The sequence below is a fragment of the Malaya genurostris genome, chromosome 2 (assembly GCF_030247185.1).
Source record: "Malaya genurostris strain Urasoe2022 chromosome 2, Malgen_1.1, whole genome shotgun sequence".
Lineage (NCBI taxonomy): Eukaryota > Metazoa > Arthropoda > Insecta > Diptera > Culicidae > Malaya > Malaya genurostris.
In genome coordinates, this window is record NC_080571.1 from 44,276,819 (window position 1) to 44,301,477 (window position 24,659).

The 24,659-nt window shown below is 38.4% G+C and overlaps 1 protein-coding gene across 4 annotated transcripts in view; it reads right to left on the reverse strand.

The window, feature by feature from the left end:
* Positions 1–1,301: 1,301 nt before the first annotated feature.
* LOC131428200 (uncharacterized) overlaps positions 1,302–24,659 on the reverse strand; it is an 83,052-nt gene continuing 59,694 nt past the window's right edge. For all 4 annotated transcript variants that reach the window (XM_058591936.1, XM_058591933.1, XM_058591935.1 and 1 more), the window contains 3 exons: positions 2,640–3,044; positions 2,338–2,513; positions 1,302–2,282 (listed from right to left, as the gene is read on the reverse strand). In XM_058591936.1, the coding sequence (XP_058447919.1) occupies positions 1,693–2,282; positions 2,338–2,513; positions 2,640–3,016 (1,143 nt within the window). In that variant the 5' untranslated portion in view covers positions 3,017–3,044 and the 3' untranslated portion in view covers positions 1,302–1,692. The remainder of the gene's footprint in view (positions 2,283–2,337; positions 2,514–2,639; positions 3,045–24,659) is intronic.

Genomic DNA, 24,659 nt, shown 5'->3' on the forward strand with positions numbered 1-24,659 from the left:
TGATATTATAAATCCGTCTTCTGAGCTTTGCTTCTGTAATGACTGTTAATGTCCCACTTCAGGAACACTGCAATGAACAGAAATGAATCTGAATAAAAAAAAATATGCAATAAACAGGTTATTCAAGATAATGTTTGGAGTGTTTTGATAGTATGTTTACATACAAAAGAATTAATGCTCTCAAAACACAGAAATTTTGAGGCACTCACTTTAATCGTACTGATGATGGCTGTAGCATTTCATTGGTCTACATCCTCGAGTTGTTCTCAGGAATTCACTGCACTGGCGCAGAGGGAATCAAATTAAAAACTTATGGAACGATTCGACAACTTCCTCAAAATGTTTGTTTATTTATACTTGGGATCCCTGGTAACTAGTTCATAGCAACTTAAGCAGTGTTGCTCGAGTACATTATTTTTATCTTTATCAGGGGGTCGCTATATTTTTGGTAACTGGCGGTAAATCGTTAACGGACAATTTTAATGCAAATTTTTATTCGGAGTGCCTGATCGTGTCGTCGGCTTGTTGATCCACATTCTGCAAGAAATATTCGTTCAGTTTGCTGGAACGGTTTGTTGTTGTTTTTTGTGTGAAAGATAGGTGTTGCCTTCATATAGAAAGAAAATGTGTTGTTATTCTATGTGAAGTAGAAGTATTGTACAGGTATGTAGTGTTAGTTTAAAAAAATAAGTGGAAAAACCTTCGAAAATTCTCCAGTAAACCTAGTCCAACGGGGCTCCAACTCCTCATATTAAAAAATGGGCCTCTGTCTGCCGGATTTCTTGAGCGAAAAATGGCGTTCGGTACAACGGTCTGTTTCAAAATCGGCAAACGAAGGTCCCATGTTGGCCTCCCGTTGAACGATTGATTCGACTTTCATTGGACCAATGATCTAACGTATTGGAGTAACGTAGGACCACTTTTAGCCTTTTTTTGCTAAGAGAGAATCCACAAATATATTATCATGCTTTGAAAATCCACAAGGTAACAAGATCCACACTTGGAAACCGGAGTAACAGGCTGTTGAAAAATGTAAAATGAAAATAACAATTGCAGTGAGTAACGAACGTGACATGTCCGATGAATTTGGATGTCCCATGGCCGACACCGAAATGTCCGCTGGATTTGGTATTCCGATGGTAAACAACGGCGAAAAAACTTCGGCTGATACAATGGGGCTACGAAAACGGACTCGAAAGAAATCCTCACCTTCCTTTGAAAAGTGAAAGCTTAGTCAGTTTCTCTATATATTCAACCCAACAAAAATAATTTCATTGCTGCATAACCAAAGGCGCATTCGATTTCGGTGTACAGTTTTCGTTTATTTCGTATAACCGTCTAGACTTCTAATGTATCGATATCTTGCAGCTTCTCGCTAGCATGCTTGTTAAATGTTAGCACACATAATCGAACATCGTTTTATTCGTCATCTAGTTACTACAGAGCTAACGTGTCTAGCTCACTACGGAACTTGCCATATCTATATCACGCATATGCCTAATTCTAACGTGATTTGTTTTGTGATTCGATCAGTCAGTGTTGGCGCTAATCGCCGTATTCTTCAACATTTCGCTAAACTACTGTATAAAATAAATAAAAAAAAACTTCGCGCTCTCCCAACTGCACATTAAAAACAAGTGACTGGAAGTTCCGCTTCCATTCGATACTCCTTGTCGGGGAACTGAGGCGCTCCTAAATGTTCAGCTGGGACGTGAGAATCGATGCTTTGCTACTCCCGGTTAGCACACTTGACTCTTCGGCTTCGATGTCTCGCATCTGTTGGGAGATTCGCTTGGTTCGCGGCGGTGGCACCGGAGGTTTCTCCACGCTTGGTGCATTTGCTTCCGTGTGTTGAGCGCATTTTTGGTTCTTGTTCCGGTTCCAGCGCATCAGCGCCTTTATCCGACCCCCATGATAGTGGTAAATATAGAGTGCAGCAAATCCACATAGGACCAGAAAAAGCGACAGAATGGCGACCAATGGTCCCATGTACTTGACTCCCGGCTGTAGCTCATCGTCTGCGTTCTGTTCGTCGGTACCATTGCCACCGGATGAACCTTGCTCGGGATTGATAGCGGGTATTCTCGTCGGAAGAGGACGTTGTCCCGGTCGGATCGGAGTACGGTTGCCACCGTCGCTGGTATCGCCAACATAAACATCCGCACAGGCTCTGAATTCCTCCTGTGGCCCACAACCAACGGCTCCGTTCCCATCCGGGCAGACGCCCCAGTTGTTGCCGGCAACGTACTTCCACTGAATAACGCAATTCGAACACTGCAGATCTACAAGTAAACATTTTGTTAGCGATTGTGATAGAGTACTATGGACAAACACTACCTTCTGGAAGTTCTGCCTTCATGTCGTAAATTCGGCTACCGTTGCGAGGATAAAACCGAGTTTTAAGATCATTGGGATTCGTTACACTTGGGGTACCACTGAGAATCTTCATCAAATGTTTGTCCAAACAGTCCTGCTGGGCTTTCACGCTATCGCAGATTCGGAACTCGAAATAGCTGAAATATGTTAGGTTTTTCAATAAATATTTTCCATGATTCATATCCTTTCTAGAAAAAAAAAAAACTACCAGGCACCTGCGCCAGTTCCATGCGCAATGCGGACAAAATATTTATTTTACGTACCCCATGTGACTGGCTGTCAGTTCGACCCTCAACGTAATGACCGATCCTGGCCGGTAGCGTCTAACAATAACACCTTGACCCCATTTGCCACCGTACTCGTGGGGCCGTGGTTTCGGGACATCGTATGCATCGCCACATTCGCCACATTTTCCATCATTCTTTTGCCACTGCCGGTTGAACCCACCGCAGTACAGCTCGTGGTCGTTGTAGTTCGGCGGAGTGGAAAATCCATACCGCCACGCCGAAGCCCGACTGGGTGGTTCGATTAATCTTCCATGGCCGCTACTGGGGGTCACCAAGGAAAGCAACATCACCAGTGTTCCTCCTGTCACGCATTTCACCAACAACCAGGCGTTCGCATTTCGCCGCCTAGTCATTGCTGGTGTTGATTAGACAAGTCAGCTTCTGCAACGAGAGATAACATAATTTGAATTATAATGATCATGTTCATGGGAAAACGAAGCATAACACCTAAACCGAACTGGCAGAACGTTCGTTAGCGAATGAGTAGGGCTAATAATTTAATGATTGGTCTCGGGTTGCGTGGCATGTCGTGGATACCCCTCACTCTCACGAAGAGTATGGTAAAGTAATCAAAGAAGGGAAAGTACGGTGAGAAAGAGCTCGAGGCGTGCGAAGAGGTTTGATGCGGAAGATGCGGCCGGCGTCAAGCCAAAACAATACTTCGTTGCAAAAGTAAGAAAAAGAAAAAAATGGTAATGATACGAGGTGCAACCATTAGGGGACTGAACGAACGATATTGGGGGCGTACTGATAAACAAGCCGTTATGAACAGTGAAAAACTGTTGCTTCATTATACAAGCGGTTGCAACTTGCAATTTGGCATGCGTTTTTCAACGACGGAGTAAGAAATTCAAACACATTCGTTGTGTTCATTAGAATGTGGTCTTGTTACATCTATACACGTAAAACCTAATTTAAATTTCGTTAGAAAAAAGCCCGAGTTCAGCGACATTTCACCAGAAACTAATCCGAAAAAGAATTTGTTTTCCAGAATATTTCAATACTATATTCTCGATAAATAGTTTCGTAAATTACCGTGTATCTTACCGACATCAAAGGGCTGGTGTCTACTAGAGATGGTCGAGTTTCGGGTGTTTATGTTTATCGTACTCGAGTATCCCAATCAGATGTGATTACCGAAGGCAAAGTCTTGGCATTACATTCCTTCTGTGGAATTTGGCCTTTCTGTTTCAACAGATTTCGCAGGCGATTCTTAGCGTACAGAATCAATTAGCATGGCTAGTACTACGATCCTACTGACACTATGAATCCATCCAGATCGGAACTCGAACATATGACAATTGGCATGTACACACTTAAATTTTTTAGCTGAGTCTCGTCAAAAAAATGCCGAGATTCGCACAGCCGAGTAATCAGCAATCATCTCGGCAAAAATAAAATTACTGAGCGTCTCGGCACCCTCAAATTTGACAAACGTCAAATATTGCCGAAATCGTCAGCATAAGATTTACTGTTTGCTCAGTGAAACGTGCACTGGATATTCGGCAATCCAATAAAACGAAAAAATAAATTACCGAATCATCAGTAATTAAAAATCTAGTCAATTAATTTTGTTTGTGATTTCTCAACATTATAAACACGCCATTCAGGATCAAAAATTCATTTTATTAACACTTAAAGGAGGCTTACAAATTTGTTGCCAGTAGTGCTTAAAGCCTCTACCTGAAAACATGTAGCATAAAAAAAATTTAAAAAAAGTTTGTCGGAAGGCTCGCATTTGATACCGAATACTGTAAAAACCATGCAAAGAGTTTTAATTGCTAACAGTATTTCCGGTCCTATGGGAATTATTACATCTCTCCAAACTAATGAGCAGTCTGCTTCGCCAAATTCCTCAGACATCACTACCAATAGCGGCGTTTCCGGATGCGGCCACCTTGAGTCGAGCTGGAAATATGAAAATAAAAACTTACTTTGATCTATTGAATTATTCCATGCATTGGGTTATTTTTTCGCATATACCCCTAAGTTTTGTCTCGAGGACGCTTTGAGTCCCGTGTTGGGTGTTTTTCCCTTATAATCGCGAGTGCTCTGATAAAGTCGCTTTTTATAAAGCGAAACATGTCACTATATTTATTCAATATTTTTACTTGCAAGTGGTTCCACGCTTCTTCGAAGATTATCCATTTTTTTCACTAGAGAATTTCATCAGAAAATAATCACGCAATGCGAAGCGAAAATGTAACGCGGCAATAAATGACAGCTGTCGTGCTGAATCTCGGCAACAGCTAGCGCGTATTCCGAAATCTCGGCAAACGTCTCTGCTGATGTCGGCATATCTGTTGTTTACTGATAAATTCAGCAAGCAATTATGCCAAATTTCGTCAAAGTGAAGCATTTTAACGAAATATCAGTGAATGCATTTAACGAAGTTCAGAAACATGCGTATTGATTACTGAGCAATCAGCAAATTTACGTGTTGCTGATCAGTTTCGGCATTTTATTATGCCGAGCTCAAGAAATGGTTCTAAGTGTGTAAGACCAGCGCCGTCGGCATTGAACCGCCAACCCGGGTTCGTGATTACCGAAGTTGTAATAAATTTTCTTTCAAATTATATTTGATATAAATTCACTTTGGACAGTTGTTAAAATATCAAGATATTATATCGAACATTTGTATTGGTTGAATCTGGTTATAACGTTTGCATTAAAAAAATTTTTTTCGGATGATGCTAAAAAAAGCTAAGACATAATTGCTTTTGACAAATTCCCCCTTGCGAGCGGCCTTCCGGCAGTTAACCGGAACATCCGCCATGGCGAAAAAAAGGATTCGTGTTGTGTTCGTTTTATTTACCAATTCCTCCTCAGATTTCGCGACAAAATTGTTGGAGTAGATCTAATAGAGTAGTGCATCCTTTAGAGCTTCCCTTCAGCTTCTTTCGGAGCTTCTTGTTACTCAGGGTCGCGCGCCATCTGGAACCAGGATTCTTTCGACGCTCTGATTGTTTTCAAAAAATACCAAGATTTGTAGAATACGCCAGAACGGGCGTATCTGTTGTTCACCGAGTGCCGCAAGATGTCTGTTTTCGATGCGGAGAGGTGCCGTTCTTTAAACGCATTCGTTTTTGAACGGAGTTGCTTCACTGTTTTTGCCATCATGGTTGGAGTTTGACTGATAGAGTTTTGTCTGTTCAATCATGGGTTACTATTGCTGCATGGATAGTTTCGTCAGTGCGGGTGAAAAATCGGCAATGTTTGTCAATTTTTTTTTAATACAAACATTAGATTATTTTTATGTAAAATATTATGATTGTATCTTAATTGGTTCAAAATCGTGTGTCGTAAATTGTAGCGCATTTGCATTTTCTTTTAATAAGAAAAAAACAAATTATACTTTCTCCATAATGTTTAAAACACCAAATTAGTCGATCATATTTCTATACAGGGCTTTTTATTTGTCAGTTCTCCGTAAGGGACACGCTAGTACAGGGCAGTTTTTTACCAACTCCAAAATGTTTTACGTAGAAAATTGAAGTCATTTCTTATTTCATTGGTGAAAAACATAATATTTTAGTAAAACCTAATAGCTGCTTATTATACTTTTATTTAGGTTTTATTGTTATAAAATATTAACCTTTGTTCACAATATTCACAGTCAGATAAGGCACGACTTAGAAAAGTAACGAAATGTTCCGATCCGATCTTGAATCTTTTCGAAATTCTAGTTTTGTGAATTGTAGGATGATGGTTGCTAAAAATCCCAATCTCCATATGCATGATGACGCAAAAACTGTGACGGTATCATCAAGATTCCCGAAAGGATGCTGAACAATCTGCTGGTGCCAAAATGCACGGTTAATAAAACATCCAACCCCCGAGAGGATTTAGAGATTTTATAAAAACGATGCCATCCTTCATTAGCGGAAGAATGCAGAACGATTCGCAGTATGTATGAGTAGAAGTAAATTCGGCACCCCATAAAGGATGCCAAACAATCTGCTAAAAACCTATTTAAGGTGAATACAGAAAGGATTCATTCACCCCAGGAAGAACGATGAACCCTTCTGACTACAGCTCCTTACCACACAGGGTGAGAAACGAGAGAATATCCTTTAATTTTAGCTCCGCATACACAGACTCAACCATGTATGAAGAACCAAAAACCCGGATACGTAGTTGCGTCAATGCGGGACAGTCACATATCAGATGATATGAAGTACCGTAATCGCAATCACACAAATCACACGAACAATACTCAGCACGTTGAATAGTAGCCATGTGATAATTGAGTTTGCAATGTCAAGTTAGAGCTCAGACCAGAATACTGCCTTGATGGTTGGAGAATTGCAGTGGATACTTTGACATTTTTAGATTCAAATCTGTTAAAAATGCTTTTATCTGAGCGCAAGTTTGCAAGCTGCGCCAGTTGCTGGCATGTTTGGATGCAGCCCAAGAACGAATCTTGTGCTTTATCTAACTAGTTGAAAGTGGTAAAGCTGATTAAGGACCAACGAAATCATTCGTTGCACCAGCTCTAGTCAACTCATCAGCCCATTCATTTCCAGTAATACCAGAATGGCCGGGTACCCATAAGAAGTAAACAGCATTTGAGATGCTAAGGTCTTCAGTTTGAGTTCGACATACGATCACCAGATTCGACCTTGAATCATTCGAACTGAGTACTTTTAAAGCTGCCTGACTGTCGGAACAAAAATAAAAACGGTTATGTGCCCAAAGCACAAACATAGGATAACCCCTAAATGACCATACCTGAATCGGCCAGTATTAGTCGAAAAAGACGTTTTCGTTCGGCATGTCAAAAAAGACATGGCACTTCGGTGCCAATTTGAAAAAGTGTTTTGCAAGTAGCATTAACTTTACGTCTGCTTAGCGGTTCAAGTTGAATTGTTTAAGTTTGCTCTGAGCAGTTCAATTTGAACTGCTCTGCACTGACGAGTCTAAGACGAAACGTAAAGAAAAGTAAAAACGGTTATGTGCCAAAAGCACAAACATAGGATAACCCCTAAATGAAAAATAAATTCGTTTACCACAGATCCTCTGCTGAAGTGCCGATTGTATTCCACACAGAATCGCGTAGATTGCTGCTTGGAACACAGTACAGTATTTACCAAGTAAATGAGACTGCACTAGCCTCATTTCACGACAGTAGACGCCAGCACCAGCACGACCATTCAACAGAGAACCGTACGTATAACAAACTATGTGTTCATCAAGTTGTCGTTCCAAAGAACCAGTCAACCATTCTTCACGAGGAGGATAGCACACATTGAATGTTTTGAAAGGAAACCTGCATGTGAGAGTTAGGTCACTAGGAGCCATTAAATACTCATCCCAGGTAATCATTTGAGACCACAAGCGACTGTGGCTAGTAGCATAGTCAATAGGGATACTGTTCCAAAGCCCTGTAACCTTAAGATGGTATGCACAAGATAATGCTTCTTGTTTAATAACAACACATGTAGTGGTTTAATGCACAGTAGCGCCTCTATAGCAGCAGTAGGAGTTGTCGTGAATGCTCCTGTCATCGCCATTAGGACCATCCTTGATGATTTAGCTTTGACTGAACTGTCACCACTTCTCCTTTCTGCCACCATACAAGACATCCATGCTAGAATTGGTCTAACAATAGTTGTGTAGATCCAATGAATGTATCTGGGTTTGAGTCCCCACCTTCAAATGAGGTTCATGTAAACATTCAAATTGGTTCGAGATAATAGATGAAAGACAAACCAGATAGCTGAAATATCAATTACAGAATACACATAAATTAATAGTTTCCTCCTTCAGTTTTCAGTTTTAATACCTTACTGCATGTATATTTCTATTCATTCGAGCTTGCTCACTACCAACAGTGAAGAAAGCAGCTAAAGTACTTGGCACTTGAAACTGAGATAAGATATGAATCGATCGTGCAAATTTTTATCAGTGTGTTATTCAATGAAAAATGAAATAAACAACAAACAAATATATCTCGTGTCGTAGTAACTAAATTCCTTCGATGTTGCGTTGCCAGATATTTCGTTTTTCCCGATACATATGGGCAAGGCTAACTTGCTCATTCGGTGAACCAAACATTGGCGATCTCTTTGTATGGGACCTAGGAGTAATTGGGTAACAGAGGTATTTTGGCCCGCTTTAGGATCGATTTTATTTTGACCCACTTTGTAAAAATATCCACCAAATGTTTTAATATCTTTGAAAATCCTTCCGCAATAGGTAATTTAATGTGATTAGCTTCAAACTGATGCAACATGGGTTACCTAAGATCGATTGAATCCATATAGTTTGTTAGGTGGGCCAAAATATATGAAGTGGCCAAAATACCTCTGTTACCCTATTATTTGTATTTGGTTCAAATAGAACCAAATTTTCTTAAAGGTAATAAAGTTGCTAGAAAAAACGGATTCCGAACGGATCCTCGGGAACCCATAGTGTTATGCATCACTTCTGGTTCCAGAGATATAATGGTATAAGTCACGTAAGCGACAAAACGCATTGTTTTTTACCGCTCAATTTTCTCAAGAGATCGCTGAGCCGATTTTAACACACTAAGCTTGTTTGAAAGGTAAAGACTTTTACTTAAAGAAGTATGGACGCACTTTGATTTCGCTGTAAATAATTCACAAGTAATAGATATTCAAATTTTATTCGATAAACTGATAATATCAGACTACAACAACAGAATATTATCCTCAACATTTGCTACTTAGCCATTGTAGACTAGCTGGCGCACCTTCTTACGAACGTTACTCATTAAATTCCGTACAGACTTCTTGGCGACAAGTTTTGACACTTTTCCAATCTTTTTCGAACTGTTGAATGGTTTCGGCTGCCGAGACATGTTTCCTAAGATGTGCCTTCGTTAATGCCCAAAATTCCTCAATTGGTCGAAGTTGTGGGCAATTTGGTGGATTCATGTCTTTTGGGATGAAAGTGACATTTTTGGTAGTATACTATTCTACCGTTGATTTCGAGTAGTGGCAAGAAGCAAGATCTGGCCAGAAGACAACAGGATCCTTGTGGCTTCGAATCATGGGTAGAAGTCGTTTTTGTAAACATTTTTTTATGTATATTTCGCTGTTCATTGAAGCAGTGGTGATGAAGGGTTTCGAAATCTTACCGCAGCTACAAATTGCTTGCCAGACCATAGCTTTTTTACCAAATTTTTCGACTTCAATCGATGTCTCGGACTGGTTTAACACTTGCCTTTCTCGCACCGTATAATATTGTGGTCCCGGCAAGGATTTGTAATCGAGTTTCACGTAGGTTTCGTCGTCCATGATTATGCAGTTCAAATTTCGAGCAAGAATCGTATTGTACAGCTTTCGAACCCTCGGCCTGATCGATGCTCCTTGTTTCGGACTACGTTTTGGGTGTTTCTGCTTCTTATAGGTTCGAAGATTCAAACGTTCTTTAGCACGAAGAACATTTGACTTCGAAGTGCCCACTTTTTTGGCCACATCCCGAACTGAAACCTCCTTCTTTTGCTCGAACGCCTTCAGTATACGTTTATCCAACTGAGGGTTAGTAGGACATTTTTTTCGACCCGTTTTCGGTTTATCCTCAAAGGCATTTCGCACGGCTTTTTCACGTACTCCTTCCATTTTTGCTCAGTGACAGTCCGCGCTCTGTGCACCATTTGTACACAATTTTTCGACGATGTTCTGACGTTGAAGTCCACGCATTTCGAAACAAACTAATGAAAACGAATAAACAACTGCACAAGTGGTTAGAGAAGAGTGTAAACAACAGGACGCAGCCATAAAAATTTACAGATTCTGAACCATTGCGAAATGGCAGCGGTTTCTGGGTGGGTCCATACTTTCTGGGACAGTCTTTATTATAGAATCGGGGATCAAGTTCGAAGATCAAACGGTTGCCACTTCCGGTTCCGGAAATATAATGGTACTTTTTCTTGGGCTAAATTTTCTCGAAGATGACTAAACGAATTTCGATATTATTTTATATTATAGGCTTATTTGAATGTTACAATGGCAAATATTTCCGGTTTGGGATATGGAAGCTTTTAATGCGCCAAATTTTTCTCGGAGATGCCTGAATCGATTTCAAAAAAGTTAGACAGGTTCGAAAGTTTCTATTAGCATATTCAAAAAATCTCACAATAACAATGACCGAGGAGAGGATCTTATAAATATACTAATGAGAGAATTAAAATGGCAAGAAAAAGACATTATCACACTACTAAATGTAATAAGAAGGGTTTCATGTTTTGCACTAACTTCAATCATCAATCTACCGTCTCTGCTCCCATAAAAAAAATATTTGCCCCCTCCAAGATTTTTGGCATTTGCCGCCCCCATAAAAAAGGAAAGGAATGTTAGTTCAAGAGGAGTTTGAGTAGAAAACCCAAGTGAATCGTAAACAAAATGTAACTGCAGGTATATTGAACTATGAGCTTTCGAATGTGAATTTGCGCATAACGTAACTTCAGCTTCATTCACTGTAGGTCGATCTTGACAATACTTGAAATCAATGTAGATTGATTTGAATCGCGTTGGTTCCAGTATCGGGTTATAAAATTTGATTATATTGAAATCTAAGACTTGGTTATATTGAAATCTGAATAAGACACGAATGTTAACCGAATATTCGGATATGTATGAAAGCCTATAAGGCAATTCAGCATGTTGTAATAAAAACAAACAGAGTATTTGATTTTTATTCTTTTATACTGATTTTTAACAACCGAATTTTCATATAATAACACGTACGCTGCACGTAGGTTCAGAAGAAAACCTTTCAAAAATTTTTTCTTTTAAAACCAGCATATAAGTATAATACGAAAATATAAGCCTGATTCAAGGAAGTGATTTCTATCTTTTATACTCTGATTTCTCACTGAATGAATTTACCTGTAAAATGCTGAATGGTGTAGTATATTTCCTTACGGTGAATTATGTTCATAGCCCATGTCATTGTGCGAGCGTTGGGACGGTGAAGATGAGTAAACTCGATCAGGAAGAGAGTCTCAATTGTTGTAAGTCCACGTACATGCCACGCATAACACTTATTTGTTTTTATAATCACGTTAGAAGATCAGTCACACAGTGTTAATCAGTTAACTATTTAACCATTGTTGTTCACCGTATATCTTGACATCACCAAGTAGATTTAATTAGATGCATTTATCGCGTTGTAATTGCATAGGTACAGTCGTTACATAATTTGCATATGCTTCCAACAAGTACAAGACTGCTTCTCCTCACGCAAACCTAAGCATTCATCTTTAGTACGGCCAGGATGGAGAAAGGTAAATTGAGTGTTACGCAAAATCGAAAATCGAACACACAACAAAAACCTGATTGTTATAGCGTCACCAAGCAACCGCTTTTGCTCGAATCGCGTGCCGCCGCCTCGGTTTAAGTGACTCAATTCGGACCGTTAATACACCACATCCAAAGACTACCGTCAATTATGTCTACCTGTCAACATGCCGGTCTGTCTGTTCGTCTGAAAAGAAGCCGCTCAATTTCATTCATGCCATTACCCTGCGTCATTCGGGGTCCGACTGGCGTTAGATTGGTTTTCAAGTTGCAGTGAGACCTCGAGTGGCGTTGAAGTGAAACCAAGTGAAATAGGAATGACCCGATTCCCAGCGGAAAACTGCATCGAGCGTAAACCACTGGCTATTACTGTGAACAGCCTAACCAATCTGGCCTCAAGTGCAGTTCAGTCAAGCCACGGTCAACGTTGGGAAAGGAAAATTGGCATTTTTTCCTCTCTCTCTTTTCGGAAGAGCTCTAATAGCAATGACCAAACAACAATGGCTTGCTGCTGAGGCACTGATTGATGGACGTTGCAGATTAATAAACTTTTGCTCATGGTTTGCTGAGAACATTCGTGACCGGTGGTGCTTCCCAAGGCCGCTGATCATTATCACTATTAGGGCATATTCAGGAGTGTTCTAGTTCTCGATGCATAATTTATGTCAGTTTTAAAATTTAAATCTAGAAATTATAACAAAATAAACTGGCAGCCCCAGCAGCGTTTCATCTGTGTTTCAAATATAGAAAAAATAGAACGGCAATGTATACCAGTTTTAAATTTGACAGTAGAACTGGTCGAATAAATAAAACTAAAACGGATTGCTGGGGATACGTTTGTTTCAGTTTCATTTACATTATAGACCACCCATATGAATCTTGCAGCTGCTGAATTTGCTCTTAGTAGGGTAGGAAATGTAGGACATTGATTTTCAAATTGATCACAAAATCGGCTGTGTCAAAACGGAATATCAAATTCGAAAGAGAAAAGAAACACACTCAAAATGTGTATCGCAAATAGTTAGTTTAATGAACCTGAGCCACGAGTATGGGAGGTTTTTTTTTCAATAAAAGTTGCATTGTTCCGAAGAGTTTACACGAGATTTTTCAATTCGGAACATGTTTGAGCAATTGAATGGAACTTAATTCATAGTCTATCAATTGCGTAATGTATCATTGCTTCTCCTGGCATGAAGTGACATGCGAAACAAAAATTACCGTCATACGAATAAGTACACCCTTTGCAGTAGTACCTAATGAACCGCTATCCATCGAACCCAGGCCCGCCGGTCGAGAACCTTGACCAAGTCAAGACATCGGCATAGCCATTGCATCTATGGTTATGATTGCTTCGCACATAAAGCAAAGTGGCGAAACATGCAAAATAATTGATATGCGTCACAACATATGCGGGGGCGTTTCGGTACAATCTAACACAATAAAAGACAAACTCATGTGACACAGCGCGATACGTGCCGTGTCATACTTACTATCAGGGGTACTTACATTATATGCATTGTAATGCTTTTTATAACGCAGTGATAACGAAAATGACCTTACGATTTCTTAGGAGTTCGAGCTGCTAACCTATTCATGTTCGACATGCACTGAAACATGATTGAATTCGAAATGTTTTAAAAAATATTTGCTTTAAGACCTAAAAATTATCTGATAAAATCCAAGAATTCTCTGAAAAAAGGAATCAATATATGAACGCGTGACTGGTGCTTTTGCATAACATTTGAGTGCAGTATTATATTCAAGAAATTGACTGGAAGTTCTTGTCCATCCATAACTACCTTGGAATATAGGCCTTGAGGTCTACCAACGAAACCGATGACATTAGTGAGTTTCTATTTTGTGGTCCATGCTCGTGGTATCACATTCTATTAATTGGATCATTGTGATGAGTCATGAGGTAGTGCTTTTTCATCCAAAAACTACTTGGAATATAGGCCTTAAGATCTACCAGCGTAACCAAGATCCTTGTATACGGTTCACGATAGTAATAGCACATGCAAATCGTTTGCACATAGTGAATATTCAAGGTCATCCAAAAACTACCTGGAGTTCTGCCCTTAAGATGTACCAGTATAAAAAACGACAATAGAGAACTTATTGATCACGATCTATACTCGTGATTCCACTTACAATTTAGAGGTTTATTGTAGATATTATGGGTCAACCAAAAACTGCATGGAACTCAGACCCTAAGATCTACCAGCACAAGAAATTGTGTTAATGAACTGTGATACCAAATGCAATTAATTGTTAGGCCTATGGTGAATGAACTACGCCAACCAAAAACTGCTTGCAGTTCAGACCGTAAAATTTACCATAATAACAAAGTGCATTAAAAAACTTAATTTTCACACTCTACACGGAGAACCCTTCGATCATAAAATTGCGATATCGCAGTTTTTGATTTTTGCGATAGTTGATTTAACTAATTTGTTTTTGATTCAACCAAAATGGTTTTTGATTTGCATATATTCAAGTAGTTGAAAAATATGTTGTTTTGAATGCTGTCAAATGCCGGAGACAGTTGAAAGCAAAACAATAATCGCAATGCAAAATCAACAACTTTTTTAGTTGAAATCTGTTCGCGTCGCTTCAAAATGTCAATGAAAACAACATCGATGGTTAAAGCGTTTGGTGAAATTGTGTTCATTCGATTTGAGAATTTTATGATGACAAGTGTTTATCTAACAGCGGTGTTGTGATAAAGTTAACCTTGTTTGAGATGAAAAAGATTTGGTGACAAATGAAAATGTTAATGAATGATCATCTCGTAATCTTTCAGGTATGCGCAAAAATTTTATGCTTCAAATTCGATCATTATTTACTTCCAGCAGACTGTTTTACTTCCAGCTGTTTGATACCGATGATGATGTTCATACATTAGCAAAAAAACGCTTTTTGACATGAATTTAATTTATAAAAGTAACAGGAGCGAAGGGTTTCAAACACACAGAACGGTTGAATGGCGCGTTTAAATTGCCGTCGCAAAATTCCAATTCCCAGCAGTTGATGCACTCAAGCTCATATAAATTGACTAAAATTATCAGTGCATAACTTTAGTTCAACCGTTTGAAGGCATCATTTTAGGTAAATTTAATAATTTCGTTAGTTTACTCGCCCCTTTGGGCACTTTTGCTGATTAAAAACGTTTTTCTACACCAATCATTTCCGATCGAATAAGAAGTATTTTTTTAGAATTTAGATCTTTACTGATCTCAAAACAAACAAACAAATAAAACCGATTTATTTTTCAACTAACAGAATTTTGTTTCAATAACAACACCAGTTATTTCAACTAAAATATTTGTTGAAATTGAAAGGTATGTGTCCTCACTAATTGACAGCATTTTTTTTTTTCAAACAGTTGAATTAGTTGTTTCAACCATCGTTTCTGCTAATCGAAAAACAAAAATGACAGTTTAGTTAAAACAACAATCGATTAGTTGTACCAAATTTTAACCAATCGAATTCAGAAAATCAACTAATATTCTGGTTGAAATGGGATCGCGGGTGGTTCCGTGTATACTCGCGATTCACTGAAGTAAGCAATATGTAGTTCCGCGACTATGAACATCATTGAAAAAATATTCATAAGAAGTGTATCGAAAATAAGCTATCCACAATTTTTTTTTCAAATTATGATAAAAAACGATATTTTACTCAAACTAAAAATGTATCCTTTATTGAACGAGATTAAACTTGAGCGTAATGATAACCGGATGAAATTTAAGTTATTCCTTCACGAGTTTTCGAACTTTTGATCGAGCCCAAATTTTTTTTGAACTCCTGCATGTTCCCAGTTGCCTTGCCAGTCTTCTTGAAGACCCTCTTCACGATTGCCCAGTAACGTTCGATGGGTCGAAGCTGAAGCAATTTGGTGGATTGATATGTTTCTCAACGAAATTCATACCCTTTTCCGCAAGCCAATTGAGAGTGGTTTTGGCATAGTGAGCCGACGCTAAATCCTGCCAAAACAGTGGAGGTGTACTATGCTTCTTATATAAAGGCAGCAATCTCTTCTGGAGACACTCAGATCGATAGATTTCTGCATTTATAGTTCCGGTAGTGTAAAAAATGGTTGACTTCAAACCACAGGAACATATTGCTTGCCATACCAGTATCTTTCGACCGAATTTCTTCACTTGAATCGACCTGGCCGCATCGCTCACATCCTCCTCAACGACGACAGTAAAGTATTGTGGACCTGGAAGGATTTTTGAGTCCTCCTCTACATAAGTCTCATCTTCCATCAAAACGCATGCATCCGGACACTGCAAAAGACGCGAATACAATTCCCGGGCCCTTGTTGCTGCTCGCTTCTTTTGTTCTACACTTTGTATCGAGATTTTCTACTTCTTGTAGGCCTTCAGGTGACTTCGCCTCTTGATACGCTGGATCATTCCGACACTCGTTCCTGCTTTTTTGGCGAAATCACGTATTGACATTGATTTGTTCTTCATGATTAGAGATACCACTTTCTGGTCCATTTTCGGATTGGAAGAACCGGGTTTTCTACCTCTTCCTGGTAACTCATTCAAAGAATAGTGTTTACCAAATTTAATCATGATGGTTTTAACACCGGCATGATGAATTCCAAACCATTTCGCCAATTTTCGCATAGTAATACCCTTCTCACTTAGCCATGTGTCCAGAACTTTAATTTTCGTTTCCTTTTCAATACGCGATATTTTGAAAACGCAGAATTTCAACCGCACAAATAAGTAAACAAACGAAAGCTGACAGCCAAACGCACAGCATGCTGTGATCTGAGCATGAAAAATCACCACAAATACATGCGTACAACCCAAATGTACGGGATAGCTTATTTTCGATACACTCCTTAAACTGCTGATTTCTCGTATAGATCTCACAGGTTCACTGAAGTTCGTGGATTACTGAGAATATATCTGGAACAGCAATTAATGGACAAGTGAGCAATGTGAATCTAAAAATATAAACAGCAAACAAAAAATCGATATTAGCCGTTGTAGTTCTTGCTGTGTCACAGTGTAGTCTCTAAGGACAATATTCCAAGTAGATCTTGGATCTTGGAATATCTCTTACGGATTTCCGTAGTCTCAGAATATACTCAGATGGTCCTGGATGATTTTGCATATGAACGTAGTTAGATCCTTTGTAAAGGGTGATTTTTTAAGAGCTTGAGAACTTTTTTAAACAATAAAACGCATAAAATTTGCAAAATCTCATCGGGTCTTTATTTTAAACGTTAGATTGGTACATGACATTTACTTTTTGAAGATAATTTCATTTAAATGTTGACCGCGGCTGTGTCTTAGGTGGTCCATTCGGAAAATCCGCTTTTTTATCGACAAATTTTGTTCAGCGATGAGGCTCATTTCTGGTTGAATGGCTACGTAAATAAGCAAAATTGCCGCATTTGGAGTGAAGAGCAACCAGAAGCCGTTCAAGAACTGCCCATGCATCCCGAAAAATGCACTGTTTGGTGTGGTTTGTACGCTGGTGGAATCATTGGACCGTATTTTTTCAAAGATGCTGTTGGACGCAACGTTACAGTGAATGGCGATCGCTATCGCTCGATGCTAACAAACTTTTTGTTGCCAAAAATGGAAGAACTGAACTTGGTTGACATGTGGTTTCAACAAGATGGCGCTACATGCCACACAGCTCGCGATTCTATGGCCATTTTGAGGGAAAACTTCGGAGAACAATTCATCTCAAGAAATGGACCGGTAAGTTGGCCACCAAGATCATGCGATTTGACGCCTTTAGACTATTTTTTGTGGGGCTACGTCAAGTCTAAAGTCTACAGAAATAAGCCAGTAACTATTCCAGCTTTGGAAGACAACATTTCCGAAGAAATTCGGGCTATTCCGGCCGAAATGCTCGAAAAAGTTGCCCAAAATTGGACTTTCCGAATGGACCACCTAAGACGCAGCCGCGGTCAACATTTAAATGAAATTATCTTCAAAAAGTAAATGTCATGTACCAATCTAACGTTTAAAATAAAGAACCGATGAGATTTTGCAAATTTTATGCGTTTTATTGTTTAAAAAAGTTCTCAAGCTCTTAAAAAATCACCCTTTATTATTTACACTAAAATCGAATGGAATTGAAAAATCTTTTTTATGGGGAAAATGGGAAAGAACGCAATGTTTTATTTAATTTACGCGAAATTTCATATACGCACCCCCGACTTTGCGCGTAAATTGAGGGTTCAGTGTATTGTATTTTTGATTCCTCGCATAATTACTATTACTGGATGACGGCCGAAACGACAGAAACAAAGAACAAAGTGTTGTGAATAAAAATAACCATGTCAAAAAAAACCAACATAACGAACGCTGTTGACTTCAAGTTGCATTCATCCTTCACATCAGGAACTGGAAACGTTGCATGAGGAACAAATGCACATCAATCTAAAGCAAGTACATTTGCTGTCTGAAAAAAAGTGTTTATTGAAAGTTTTTGTTTCGAATTTCACAGATTTTTTACTAGTTGCTGATGCTCATTCTGATGTATTAATTATCTAATGTCGTTTTCGCTTGATGCCAAACCGACGACCAAACCTAACCCTGTTTCCACCCTAACTGCTGTCAAACCATTTGTTGGAAGCAAGTTGCGAACCTAGTTTCAACGTTGTTGAACTAAAAATCGAGTCAGTTTCGAACCTGAGGCCGCATTATGGAACTCAAAACAAAAGGCTTTTTGTACGAGCGTTTGTACGAAAAAGCCGATTCGACTTAGTTACATAATGCCATCCCTGCTTTTTACATCAGGTTTGCTCAAATTGTCCCGGGTTGGCGGTTGCATAGGACACTGGTCTTACAAGCCAGTTGTCGTATGTTCGAGCCCCGACCTGGAAGGATTCTTTGTGTCAGTAGGATCCATAGTACTAGCCATGCAATGATTCTGTACACTAAGAATCGGCTGCGAAGTCTGTTGAAACAGAAAGGCCAAATTCCACAAAAGGAATGTAATGCCAGGACTTTGCTTTGCTCAAATCCCCGTTGCTAAGTGCGAACCCAACACAGTTTCGTGAAAAGTTTTTGTTTGATGAAACTACCCTGGCTCAGTTTCAGTTTTTTAAACGAAAACGACATAAGTAGACTCATTTTGCAGTTCACCACGCAAAATGTGTTTTGTTCGTGTACAAACAGGTTTGAGCTCGAGCATCAGTCCCATCTTAGCAGGCTGTGTTTTAGAGTTCCACATGGAATTCTGAATAAAAAATTTTCGCCAACTCGTTTTGATTCGAAATTTATTCCGAACTGACAATATGGCCCACCTTTTCCAAAATATGGCCAGCTGACTTTCATATGTGACCATCGATTTACATGAAATTCTTGTGTCCTTACAGAGGATTATATAAGAAGCATGAAAATTCATTTGTAAGGATCTCATATTTAACAATTTTATGTTCGACAGTTTTAACTCAGACTAACAGACAGGACACTCAAATTAGATTTTTCAATCATTTTAACGGTCGTTTTCGAATATTCCTTTAGTTGGGACAGTACTCGCATATGGCATGATGGTCAAATCAAAAACTATCAAAAACATCCTGTCTGTCATCTAGACTGTGTTTATTTTTTTCATTTACCAACAGAGTTGCCATTCATACAGAATTACTTGTAGTGTATTGATTTGTATACATCCATGCGAATTTCATGCAAGATACAGATTTAATACATATTGCCAAAACTATATACAGAATTGTGCCAACTTCTCATCCTTCAACGCATTACCAAATCGAACCCGTTCGGTTACAACATTTACTTACTTCTGGTCTGCCGCCACTTAATTTCGGGTGAAAATTACCAACACAATCAAAAATAGTCTAGATGAACAACGTTGAGAAAAATAAATGGTTACCTTCCAACATCGCTAAAAATGTTAAATATATTATCAACGTAATCCAATAATTTATTGTGACGATTCATTTTCAAATATTATGATGAAATCAGGCATCCCTGCTAGCAGCTGATCGGTGTTGACAAACGAGGGGGAATCAACCAGTAAAAAAACTTATACGTAACACAAGGGGTGTGCCGATAGTAAATAGTTCGCGCAGTACAATTGACTTCTAGTCAATTGTGCTGTCTCTTCATGTGTTTCCATATGCAGGGTAGTTTAATGAAAACAAAACAATTTCTCCGGTTAGAAGCTACGTGTTCGAGTTCCGTCTCTGCGGTAACATTTTCGCAGTTTTCATTACATAGTTGCATTCGCATATCATTTTTCCAATCTTTTTTTTTCGTTAGATACTGATCAAATTCAAAAACTAGCTCAAGACGGCTCTACATCTTCACAAGACTAAAACAAATCAACTTTTCTTTACTTTTCGTCTTTGACTAGCGTCTAAGACGAAACGCAAACAAAAGCAAAAACGGTTGTGTGCCCTAAGCACAAACATAGTATAACCAATCAATGAACTTTTAATATGTAAATTTTAGATTTAACCCGATGAAAGACCGTAACTTGGTTAAAGCCGGGTATAAAAAACCAATATTAATAATAATTGTTTCCAAACGATTTTTTCGTTGGGCATACGTTCCTATTCTGTTTTCTACACCCAATGTTTTTATCCGGTGTTTGTATATAAAAATATATAAACATTCCATGTTATAAATTGAAAAGGTTATACCAAATACCAATTATTTGAATGTATTTTCATATGCAGGGTAGTTTAATTGTTAAAACAATTTCCCCGGTTAGGAGTTCGAGCCCCATCTCTGCGGTAACATTTTCGCTGTTTTCATTACATAATTGCATTCGCATGTCAATTTTCCAACCTGCTTCCCCGTTAGATACTGATCATAATTAAAACTAGCTCAAGACGTCTTAACAAAGACTAAAACACAAATCGTTGAACATAATTCATTTGAGCATATTCTAAAGTAAGCTTTGAAGTTTTCGTAGACGATCATAAAAAATATATTACAAATTTTAATTGTAATACTTCAGAAAGCTTCGGTTCGCACTAATCGCTACTTCTCCCCTATCTACTACATCTTTTTGCCTTTCTGATATAGAAAAAGCTATGCAAGCGCTGTAAAAACCGACTTTACAAACGAGGCGTCACCGAGTTTTACCAACTACAAATGAAATTAAAGTTTTACTATAACAATTGCATTCCAATAGTGTGAATGAGTTTACATGATTTTCTCTATGAGTGCATGATGTAAGATTCCCAGGGTTAAATCATGATGTTAATACCACAGACTAACAGACATGACAGTATGAGTAAATTCTTATAAAAATAATTTTTCGTGATGCACTAGTTCCACCCATATTGTACTGCGCGAACTATTTACTATCGGCACACCCCTTGTGTTACGTATAAGTTTTTTTTACTAGTTGATTCCCTTTCGTTTGTCAACACCGATCAGCTGCTAGCAGGGATGCCTGATTTCATCATAATATTTGAAAATGAATCGTCACAATAAATTATTGGATTACGTTGATAATATATTTAACATTTTTAGCGATGTTGGAAGGTAACCATTTATTTTTCTCAACGTTGTTCATCTAGACCAGGGGTTCCCAAAGTGGTCGATATAGACCCCTTGGGGTCGATATCCTTTTTGCGGGGGTCGACGTAAACGAAAACTGACTATGGGGGTCGACGAGGTCTAGAAATCGACCCCCTATTGCTTGATATAAGTTGTTATTTGAAATATTCTCGCTAAAAACTTGTGTTTATTTGACCATCCGCAAAAATTGGTAAGTATTTTATTTTAACATTAAAAATACAAGAAATTGAATTTTCAAAGAAATTTGTTGATGGGGGTCTGAGGCCTAAGTTAATTGTAGTAAAGGGGTCCATAACCCAAAATAGTTTGGGAACCCCTGATCTAGACTATTTTTGATTGTGTTGGTAATTTTCACCCGAAATTAAGTGGCGGCAGACCAGAAGTAAGTAAATATTGTAACAAAACGGGTTCGATTTTGTATTGCGTTGAAGGATGAGAAGTAGGTACAATTCTGTATATAGTTTTGGCAATATGTATTAAATCTGTATCTTGCATGAAATTCGCATGGACGTATACAAATCAATACACTACAGGTAATTCTGTATGAATGGCAACTCTGTTGGTAAATGAAAAAAATAAACACAGTCTAGATGACAGACAGGATGTTTTTGATAGTTTTTGATTTGACCATCATGCCATATGCGAGTACTGTCCCAACTAAAGGAATATTCGAAAACGACCGTTAAAATGATTGAAAAATCTAATTTGAGTGTCCTGTCTGTTAGTCTGTGTTAAAACTGTCGAACATAAAATTGTTAAATATGAGATCCTTACAAATGAATTTTCATGCTTCTTATATAATCCTCTGTAAGGACACAAGAATTTCATGTAAATCGATGGTCACATATGAAAGTCAGCTGGCCATATTTTGGAAAAGGTGGGCCATATTGTCAGTTCGGATTAAATTTCGAATCAAAACGAGTTTTCGAAAATTTTTTATTCAGAATTCCATGTGGAACTCTGAAACACAGCCTGCTAAGATGGGACTGATGCTCGAGCTCAAACCTATTTGTACACGAACAAAACACATTTTGCGTGGTGAACTGCAAAATGAGTCTACTTATGTCGTTTTCGTTTAAAAAACTGAAACTGAGCCAGGGTAGTTTCATCAAACAAAAACTTTTCACGAAGCTGTGTTGGGTTCGCACTTAGCAACGGGGATTTGAGCAAAGCAAAGTCCTGGCATTACATTCCTTTTGTGGAATTTGGCCTTTCTGTTTCAACAGACTTCGCAGCCGATTCTTAGTGTACAGAATCATTGCATGGCTAGTACTATGGATCCTACTGACACAAAGAATCCTTCCAGGTCGGGGCTCGAACATACGACAACTGGCTTGTAAGACCAGTGTCCTATGCATTGAACCGCCAACCCGGGACAATTTGAGCAAACCTGATGTAAAAAGCAGGGATGGCATTATGTAACTAAGTCGAATCGGCTTTTTCGTACAAACGCTCGTACAAAAAGCCTTTTGTTTTGAGTTCCATAATGCGGCCTGCTTCCCCGTTAGATACTGATCATAATTAAAACTAGCTCAAGACGTCTTAACAAAGACTAAAACACAAATCGTTGAACATAATAAATGAACGATTCATTTGAGCATATTCTAAAGTAAGCTTTGAAGTTTTCGTAGACGATCATAAAAAAAATATTACAAATTTTATTTGTAATACTTCAGAAAGCTTCGGTGCGCACTAATCGCTACTTCTCCCCTATCTTCTACATCTTTTTGCCTTTCTGATATAGAAAAAGCTATGCAAGCGCTGTAAAAACCGACTTTACAAACGAGGCCTCGTTTGTAAAGTCGGTTTTCACGGACGGCTCCGTTCGTCGAGATCACAAAATGTCTGTGTGTGTATGTGACAAATAATGAGACTCAATTTTCTCAGAGATGGCGAACCAAACTCAGACTCAAATGCAAAGTCTTAAGGTCCAGGTACAAAGTTCCTAGGTTTCATTTGGATCCGACTTCCTGTTCCGGAATTACAGGGTGATATGCACCAAAAAGGAAAAAAATTGTCACACACGTTTCTCCGAGATGGCTTAACCGATTTTCACCAACTTAGATTCAAATGAAAGGTCTTATAGCCTCATACAATTTTCATGAATTTCATTTGGATCCGACTTCCGGTTCCAGAATTACAAGAAAATATGTGCAAATTTCTTAAAAAATGTGCACTCCATTTTTCGGAAATTTCTTAACCGATTTTCACAAACTAAGAAGCAAATGAAAGGTCTTGAAATTCTTTAAAAAACCTCGAAATGTTGATGCAGATCCGACTTCCGGTTCCGGTATTACAGAGCGAATTGTGAAAATTTCCGATTTCATGAGTATTTTTTCATAAGCGATAGCGAAACAAGGTACACATTTTTATAAATACTGCCAAATTCATCGAGTTGGTAGATCTTGTTAGTTAGTGAATATATAAAACTACTTTGGGACTACTAGTCTTCGGCTTCCGCTTCCGAAAGCACCGACGACAATAATGAGGAAAATCTCCTAAAACGGAACTCATTCCGATTTCTCAGCAACGGTTAAGCCGGTTTTCACGAATCATGATTCAAGTAAAAGCTCTCGTTCTCTTTCAATATACTGTGCAATTTCACCCTAATCGGTTCCGAAATTATAGGGCGTCATTCAAAATGATGATGCAAAACTAGGCAGAAGTACCGGAAATAGTGGTCAAAAAGTTTAAAACGAGACTCACTCAATTTTCTCAGAGATGATTTGATCGATTTCCACAAACAGGTTCAAATAAAAGTTTCTATAGTCCAAGAAGAGGACGCTTAGAACAATGTGCCAGTCACACATTAACATAATGCGTTGGCGCATTTATCAATATTGGCACTTTCGTTTTTATACAGTTGCCCAGTTGCGGCACACAAAGAGCTCAGTTTTGACAAGTAGCTGTGTCATGGGGCAAAGCATGGCACACTAAGACTCACAGTATATCACGTGTTTTTTTAGAGGCACAATATAGTTTGTGTTAAGCGACACTCACCTTGCTATAATCTCATAGTTTGCTGTTTAATTTAATATGAATCCGACTTCCGGTTCCAGAACTTTAAAGAAAAATTCTTATTAACTTGACATAACTGTTTACAAATTGAAAAGATTATGTTAGTTTATACCCAAATAAAATTTTTTTATTTCGTTCAAGATTGAAAAAAAATTTCTCCACAGAATCTTCTAGTG